Consider the following 9,601-nt stretch of genomic DNA (forward strand, 5'->3'; position numbering starts at 1 on the left):
TGATTGATTGTGTGAGTCGGTCAATTGAGTGTGGCATGAAGTCCTAGAACATCCTCTTCGAGCCTGTGTTGTGATTCCACGGTAAGTTGTGTTTCTTGTGTATTAGAATTATTGTTTGCTTAGCCTTCTGTTCTTGGATGATACAGATGGTTAGGGGTGAGGATGCTGTTGGTCGCGGTCGTGGTCGTGGGCGTGGTCGTGGTCGGGGTCGGGGACGAGGTCAGGTTCCTGAGGCCAGTGTGAGTGTAGCCCAGAGCATGGCCAGTGAGGAGGTGGCGGAGTCACAGGTTCATCCTAGTGTGTCTGGAGACCAGGCTGGTTTGGGTGACGGCAGGGCGGATGGGCCCGGTGTCGGTCACGGTGTTGCCCCGGGTGTGGGGGTTGCAGCGGGAGGTGCTCCAGGCAGGGAGGATGTCTTGATGGACTTGCTAGCTCAGGTTTTGCAGCGACTTCCAGCAGTTGTGCCGCCAGTGGTTGGTGGGCAGGATCCAGTAGTGCCGCCAGTGGTTGGTGGGCAGGGTCCAGTAGTGCCGCCAGTGGGTGGTGGGCAGGGTCCAGCGGTGCAGCCTGTGGCGGGTTTGCAGGCAGGTGTGCAGCCGGGGGCCGAGGTAGTGGATGCACAGTATGTGCGGATGATGGAGCAGCTGCGGCATGTGGGAGCCGGGTATTTCTCAGGAAGTACCGATCCGAGTGTAGCGGATGAGTGGAGAGAGCGGATGGAGGATATTTTCCTTTCGCTTAGGTGTCCCAACCCGGGTGTGGGTTGGTTTGTTTAATTAAGTAGTATGGGATACTTAATTATATATTGTATTTAATTATTAAAAAGAAAAAAAAAGGGTCGGGTTGTTTCATTAGTGATATGAAGTATCGGATTATATCTCTATTATATTATTTAAGCAATGTTCTAAACAATTAATCCTACTCCCATATGGTATATTACACATAATGTCACTGTATTTAATTACAAAATATAATAACAGAATCTTATTATTAATTTGTTGTAACCAGAAAATGGTTACCCACAAAAATAGCAAATGAAACATAACCTATTACGATAAAACGTATGTATTTATAAAACGTACATATATATAAATGTTTTCAAGTACATGGAAATGTATAGTCCATCATATGTATTTATTTTATATTATACACAAAAAAATAATTAGTACTATATAATATAACTAAAAAAACACTATATTATATAATATGCCAAATAATTATAGTACATAATAATATAATTAAACTAATATTATAAAAAAGAAAACAAAAAAGTTATTTTCCCGCACTGCAGCACGGATCATTCATATATAAATAACAAAAAGTACAAATAACAATCATTTTCCATTAAAAATAAAACTAAGTTGAACTTAGGCTTTAACTTTTATTCTAGAATATATATATATATATATATATATATATATATATTTATTTATTTATAAATTATTAAAAATGATAATACTAGATATTAACGGATATTTACGGTCGGGTAACAAAACGGGTAATGAGACGGGTAATGGTACGGGTATCAAAAATTAAATTAATACCCGATACTCGATCCTTACTCACAAGTTACAAGTAATATAATTATAATACCCTTCGAAACGCATACGAGCCGAATAACAGGTTAAATACGGGTACAATATTAGTTTTCAGGCCTACCTACTAGTAATTTAATATGACTCAAAACTCACCATATAGTAGAGTTATAATATAACATGTTAATGAGTGATATACAGTCTCGGCTCTACACATGCGCTAGGTGTGCAATAGCACCGGGTCTTTTCATTTTTTTGGTTTTTTTTTGATTAAAAATAGGGCGAATTTGCCTGATAGCCAAAACAAAAAAAGTAACAAAGAAAATAGCCAAATAATGAACTAAATTAAGTGAGTAACCATTGGTTGAGGTAAAAAGACAAGGGAAGGGTAGGGTGAGGTACACGCGCAATCACCAAAGAGTGTTAGTGTAGAAGATATTTATTTATTTATTTATTTGGATAAATAGATGATACCCTTTTACATTTTATTTTAATATATCTTTTCAATAAAATTATTTAAAATTTTGAAATTTATCATAAAAAGTTATATTTTTTTTTCTGCATTCGACATAACTTGAATTTTTAAAATCGAATGTTGAAAATTTTACATGATATATAGTGTTTATAATAAGAATTATACTAGGACTATAAAATGGTATAGAACATATAAAATGGTATAGAACATTGATACAACCCAAATCGTGAATTAAATTCACAACAAAGAAAAATGTTATACTCTAAGGGATACAACATAAGCAATTCAAGCAACTTTGTTAAATACTAACTGTAAAAGATAAAAATAGACAACTCAAACGACCAAATTAAACACATAAAAAAAAAATTATACCGTAAGAGATACAACATATGCAACCCACATAGATAGCTCAAACCGAATTAAACGCACAATAAAGAAAAAACACTATACCCTAAAGGATAAAATAGGCAACCCAAACAACTGTATTAAACACTAACCGTATATACCGTAAGAGATACAATATATGCAACTCACATAGATAGTTCAAACCGAATTAAACGCACAATAAAGAAAAAACACTATACCCTAAAGGATAAAATAGGCAACCCAAACAACTGTATTAAACACTAACCGTATATACCGTAAGAGATACAATATATGCAACTCACATAGATAGTTCAAACCGAATTAAACGCACAATAAAGAAAAAACACTATACCCTAAAGGATAAAATAGGCAACCCAAACAACTGTATTAAACACTAACCGTATATACCGTAAGAGATACAATATATGCAACTCACATAGATAGTTCAAACCGAATTAAACGCACAATAAAGAAAAAACACTATACCCTAAAGGATAAAATAGGCAACCCAAACAACTGTATTAAACACTAACCGTATATGCCCTACATATTAACCGAGTTAAATGCTGACAATGAAACAATATAATATATAAATTGTTTATGTATTTCTAATTATAGTTTGAATTAATGTATGTATGCAATGTAAATAATTTGAAACTTGAGAAATATACTTTTAAAAATGGAATAGAGTGTTGTTGTATTTATATATTACAAATATTTTTGTTATTATAGTTAGTGTATAAATTATATTTTCTCATCTTAATATCTTTAAATCATAATAAACATTAAAAAAAATAATAGTTTAATTAAGTTTGTGTAATTAAAATAGTTTGTTCAAAAGAAAATTTATTACAAAATATGAAAAAGTCAAAGAAAAAAAAAAAAAAAAAACTGTTGCCAAATGAAAGATGGTAGAAATATGTAAGCATAAATAGAAAGAAGAAGACATACGTAGACAAAAGAGTAGGGGCGAGTGGCAACAGTTAATCACTAGTGGGGCTATAATTGTCATTAATATGTATTATATAAAGTATATGATCTTTTCATAGTTAGAATGGCTAGACAGACAATTATAATTTTTTTGTTGGTCATTCCTGCCAATTTCCCTTAAAAATAGGGTCCAATTTTTTTTTAACCAAAAATACATAGGGAAAAGGCCAATTTTTTTTTTTTAAACCTCAGGGCAAGTCCAATGGTGGACTTTAAATTTGAGACTCTTATGTACTGTTTAGAATTTTTTAACAATATATATTGTACTGTTTACAAAATAGGAATAAGAGTTGCCTCTTAAGTATACTAAATAAGAGTTGCCTCTTATTTTTTATTATTTAATTTTGATTTATATCTGATCTTATATATCATAAGAGTCCTCCCTAAATCCTCTTAAATCCCTCCAATGGAGATGCCCTCAGGGACCTTTATTATATTGAGCCTGGCATGATGATACAATATAATCATAATTTTAACAAATAAAAACAAATAACGAAAAAAAAAAATTTGTACTACCGGTGCAGATCATTATCTAGTTACAAAATTACGTCATCATACAATCTTAAATTCGAACTCTAATGAGGTGTGATTAAGTCATGGTCTCAAATTCGAGCCCTAGCGTCCGAATTAACTATGCGTAAAGATAGAAAAACAAATGTTATATATAAGGAAGTCGGTTGAATCGTTGCAGTGTCGAAGCTGTTAGGAGAGATCTAGAAGTTTAAAAGTATAATAAAATTACATTATTCGACTAAAAACAGCAATTTGTTTCTTTTAAAGTACAATTAAATCTCAAAGACGTGCACACGTGGTGATGGCGTTAACGATGATTGGGCAAAACCTGCATGGAAGCCGCAAGAATCTCGTCCACTGTCTTTATTAATTTACGAGGTCAACTTGAGGTCTTTATTCCCCTTTTAAACCCGTAAGGCCATAAACAAAAAAACTAATTTTACTTATAAATTTGTGAAAATTGATATTCTTATTTTAAAAATTTCAGTTGTTGCAGTTTATTAGTAAAAGTTTATGTTCCCATTAGGTTTTTTTTTCAACGTTCCCATTAGTTATATGGAGTGAAGTACATAACATTGACATTTATATGTGGAGACCAAATGGTTTGTTTTCAAAATAAATCTATCTTTTCAAACGTAGCATTCAATGTACATTTTAAATAATTAAATCCAACATGATTTACTCGGTTTCTTCTCTGTCGTTTTCATTTTTGAAAATTTATACTATTGATGATTTTTCATATATACTACTATATATGTATATTTGATAGTATATAACTGTGAGTTAAAAAGAGGAAAAAACTACAAAACTACAAAAAAGACTCACATCCTTCCTTAGCACTAACTTGGTTTGAAAGTACATGTGGATTCTTTATATAATTGTGTTAATACTGCTACGCTGTAGTTCAATAATTTTGTAATTATTAAACAACTAAAAACATTTTCCCCATACGGGACACCTAATACCAAATCGATAAAATGTGTGTAATCTCCGTAATCAATCATTTGAGTTCTTTTTTCTAATCTTATGACAATCGTAATAACTGATCCTCTATAGTCACGTCGCTACCACATCTTTGTTTTTTTAGCATATATTTTTGTAATTACGTACTTACAAACATATCTATCCCTATAGATAAAATCATAAATTTTATAAAACTTTAATTTCCCCTATAGCTGTTACATATAACTTTTTTTTTTTTTTGTATATTTAATGGCTGACTGTATCCTCCCAAAAATTAAATACAGTATCTGACCTCTGTCAACTATTCAAAATCCACAAAGAAGCTTATCATTTCCCTAACGGACAGTAATCTCTAATACCCCTATTCATCAAAACAATTTCTCAAAAACCCCTCAATGGTAAAAAGACAATATTACTCGTAATGAAGATTGTTAAAGGTTAAGTATAATTAAATCGGTAAATGTTCAACGAAAAACACAATAGCTCAGTGGTTGCGAATTCCATGCGCACCCGCGAGCCCAGAGTTCGAATCCCACTATGCGAGGTACAACTAGGGTGCAACTGGTACAACTAGGGTGCGACGGTACAACTAAGATGCGATGGGTACAACTAGAGGTACAACTAAGGGATATCCAGTACAACTGGATGTAGTTGTACGTTCAATTTTCTTTTCAAAATTGTTAGAGGGTAGTTTCGTCATTTCATTAAAGAAGGGGTAGTGAGAATAAGTGGAGGTGATGCAGAAAAGAATTTCTGGTATAGGGGCACCAGAGAATTAAATCATTTCCCTAACTCTTCTTTTATACTATACTACTAGTCTAACTCTCTCTCTAACTCTTTGATCTATCAATCTCACTCTTCACTCACATCCTCAGATTCACATGCTCTTGAGCTCTTCGATTGCTTCCTTCTCCAATGGCATCGATCAGTTCCTCCTCCGATCATCACCTTCCGGTGAGCAAGAGACGGTTAAAGCCATTGATATTACGAGATTACCTCCTCGAAGATCTCAGCTCATGCTCATCCAACGGCTTCAAATCATTCCCTCGCATCCTCAACGCTGAGGTCAAACGTTCAAGAACCTTCCACCACAGTCCTCGTCTTACCTGCGGGTTAGCGTTTAGTCACGCCGTTCACAAAGCTTCGACGGCGTTACTTACCGCCGTTAAACTCTTGCCGTTCCCTTCCTCTTCGTCTCGGAAGAGAGATAACAAGAAAGTGCTTTTCTCAAGAAGCTTCTGGAGGATCAAACGTTCGCGACGTGAGATCAACGTCGACGGAGAGAACAAACAAGAAAGGGAGGATCGTGAAAATGAGATCCAACGGTGGAGATCATTCGCTGATTTTCTCCAAGAGAGTCAAGATCAACCGTCCGATCACGTTTTCACGACGGATTCGTTTTCCGGTGAAGCGACATTGTCAAACGACGCCGTCGGTGACTCGTTAAGTTTTAGTAGCGAGAACTCGGAGGTCGTGACTCACTCATCATCAGGCGAAGTAGTAGTTATTATGAGTGGGGATTGTGTAGGGTCACATGTTAGTGACGGATCGTCTCTCCACGACAACACAGAGGTTAGTTATGTTAACAAACTTTTTTTATTTTTTGCTTGTCCAATGATCATCCACCACGTCAATTTTCTCAATGCACCAAACTATTAATATCAGAACTTATTATTACAAGAGCTAACAATTTAGTGAACTAAGTTGAACTTAACATTATGATGTTGGGTTGGGTTTACTGAAAGTTGTCGGTTTGTACGTGAGTCACGTGTGTGTGTGGTAGGAGGGACTTATAAATTTTGGAATGTGAATAAATATGAGCGATGTAATCGAGAGCTCTCTGATTCTTCTTGGTGGCTTCGAAAGCGGATTCTACGGATGATATGATATCACTCAATTCCCAACGTCAATTTTGGTCCATTTATATTCGTAATCTATTAATCTCTCACACTGATTATACTACAATTAAGTTTCGGAATTAGTACTAATATAATTATATAAATATGGGAAAATGTAAAGAGAATGTATAATGTTGTTGTTGTCATGAAGTGGGTTAACTCGTCGATTTCCTAGATTTTGTTTTGCCAGCTTGGTACAATTTTTAAATTTACAATCTAAACTCGTACACGATTTACTACACAGTTGACCTCTCGTTTATACGTGTAAATTCTTTTCCATATACTACTATGGAGTATTGTCTATTGAATTAATTTAATGAGTGTAAATTGTAGGAATGCGTGAACGAAGAAAAAGAACAGCTCAGTCCAATATCGATCTTAGAATGCCCATTTGAAGATGATGCTATCTCTCCTCCTTCGCATCACAAGGGTAAAGTCACTGATTATATCCTTACGTTCTTTGAATATTCGCTAATCGATGTAGGGACATTACTTTGTAAACTTGTACTGTCTATACAATATATAGGTTTTATTTACGTTTACAAGTTACACTATATTTGTTTTTTTCTTTCTCTTATAGATATTTACCATTTTTAGCGTCTTCTCTTTTTTTTTTTCTTTTAAAAGGAATTTTTTTTTCAAACACACACGTGTGAAACAGTAATAAGATATGAAAGTGTTGTTTACGTTTACTATTTTTGATTCATGTTCGATCAAAATATCAATTAAAATATTTTATGCGTTTTGAAATTTAGATAAAGATTACAATATGTTTATATGGAAGCACTTTGTTTTTCCTGATAAATCCTACCAGCTGATCCGATGAACTAAACTTTTATAAATTGACATTACAGAAAGAGATGAGAGGACGAAAAACGAGAGAAAAAGCAGAAGATTTGAGACTTTGGTACGACTTGAGCCTGTGGATTTAGAGAAACGCATAGAGCAATACGTGGGAAGACAAGATTACAACTCTGATCACATTACTAAAACCGAAGAAGATCAATCCGAAATCCGAGCAAACAGTTTGTTTGCTCTACTGAAGTCTAGAACAATCGAGGAACATAACCATTTACTGGCATCTCATGTAGTAGACAATGTGATGCTAGATTTTTTCAAAGAAAAAGGGAATAATGAGACAAGAGACGAGGACAAGCTGGTGGATATAGTTGAAGAGTGGGTGACGAGGAGACAAGAAGAAGAATATAATATGTTTACGAGTTGGGAAGTGAGAGAGAATAGAGAGATCTACGTAAAAGAAATGAAATGGGGTTGTATCAATGAAGATGGGAGAGAGTACGTGGTTGAAGAGCTGCGGACTGGCTTATTCAATTCCTTGATTGACGAACTTATTCTTGATTTATCGTTGTAAAACTAAATTTTTTTTGTCACATATTCGTTATTGTAATTCATCACCAAACTATATGTATTACTAAATTTATGATATATGTATATCTTTTGGTTGTCTTAGTGAATGGTTTGAACTTTAGAAAAAAAAAAAAAAAAGAGGAATAAATAATAGTCCAAAAAGATAATAATTAATCACGACGTTAATGTAGAAACGTTCCAAATAATCTTAGCTTAAATAATATAGACTATTAAATAAGATGAACCTAAATAAACCTATTGTTGAGCTTTAACAACTTTGGTTTTGGGGATGAATTGCGATGTTATGCAGTAAGTGAGTGATGCGATCGTTGAACAGCAGTTTTCGCTTTTCAGGATGGTCTCGGTTGGTAAACTACCAATATAGTATTATGGATGTTATGGCCCGTCGGACTTCTAAATCGCTACTTGCCATTTCAGTAGTTGTGGCTGAAGAAATCATAAGATCAATACTTTAGTGAAGAAGATAAGTTCATGACTTTGATATTATTTCTCTTTAAGGTTCTTGGTTACAACACTGTTCATATTTATACTAGGAGGATTAGGTTTAACATGTCACCTCTACCTCTAAACCTTTGAACCTATTGGTCAACACAATTTCTTGATTGGAACTGTAAGTAATCTCAAAACAAGATAGATAATGCTCTTAAAGAGCTTATTGAAAGAGAAATCTAAAACTGAAAATATAATAGCTCATTGGAGCTTTATTCAAATGTAAAGAACAAAGAGAGGGAGAAGCTTTAGGTTGTCTTCAAGAACAAAATGTATTTTGATTGAACTTCATACAATGATTCAAGAGGAGAGTTACCACAAGAGGCAACTCTCAAAGATACTACTCTTCTCCACATTACACAAGTTTATATATGATTCTATCTTGATGGAAACCCTAAGATACATGGGCTTGCAATAACACATTGGGCTTGGCTTGGACTTATGTTTGGCTTCTATCTTGAATGGTCTTATACTCCCCCGCAAACTCAGCAGCAGTGTGAAAACAATGATGCTTAGTTTGTATGCACAAAGGATGACCAACATCAAGTTTTAGCAAGTAGTAGGCTTGTCGGAACTGAAGGTGAGCTTGACACTTGACAAAAACATTTGCAAGTAGTAGGCTTGGACACTTTGCTTCATTGTAGAGACATCAACTTCACTTGATCTTTAAAAAAAAATGTGAGGTCTATACTTGTAGAGTTTTGATAAACTCTCTCAGAGGTACTTTGACCAATTCACACTCAATTTTGGGTTGATACTTGTAGAGCTATGAGTGCTCTCTCAGAGGTATTCCCAATTTCCAGATTTGGGTATACACTTGTAGAGTTTTTTTTTTTTCACTCTCTCAGAGGTGCTCCCATGCTATTCTGAAACAAAATCACTCTAACTACTTTGAGTAACTGTTTTGTAACCTTGCCATTGGCTTTGAATCAACCACAATGTCCCTTCTCCTTTTCACTTCAAGACTTCTGTCCAAATAAACC

The 9,601-nt window shown here is 34.3% G+C and overlaps 1 protein-coding gene across 1 annotated transcript; it reads left to right on the top strand.

Moving 5' to 3' along the window:
• Positions 5,633-8,208, top strand: LOC104731190. Its single transcript, XM_010450483.2, has 3 exons — positions 5,633-6,414; positions 7,074-7,170; positions 7,595-8,208. The coding sequence occupies exons 1-3, from the start codon at positions 5,758-5,760 to the stop codon at positions 8,110-8,112; spliced, it is 1,272 nt and encodes a 423-aa protein (XP_010448785.1). The 5' UTR covers positions 5,633-5,757; the 3' UTR covers positions 8,113-8,208.

The sequence above is a fragment of the Camelina sativa genome, chromosome 12 (assembly GCF_000633955.1).
Source record: "Camelina sativa cultivar DH55 chromosome 12, Cs, whole genome shotgun sequence".
In the NCBI taxonomy this organism is placed as follows: Eukaryota; Viridiplantae; Streptophyta; class Magnoliopsida; order Brassicales; family Brassicaceae; genus Camelina; species Camelina sativa.

Excerpts from the sequence above, each read along its gene's own strand:
- LOC104731190 (XM_010450483.2), top strand. The coding sequence starts at position 5,758 with ATGGCATCGATCAGTTCCTCCTCCGATCATCACCTTCCGGTGAGCAAG. Across the intron at positions 6,415-7,073 it reads CTCTCCACGACAACACAGAG|GAATGCGTGAACGAAGAAAA; the intron begins GTTAGTTATGTT and ends TGTAAATTGTAG. Across the intron at positions 7,171-7,594 it reads TCCTCCTTCGCATCACAAGG|AAAGAGATGAGAGGACGAAA; the intron begins GTAAAGTCACTG and ends TTGACATTACAG.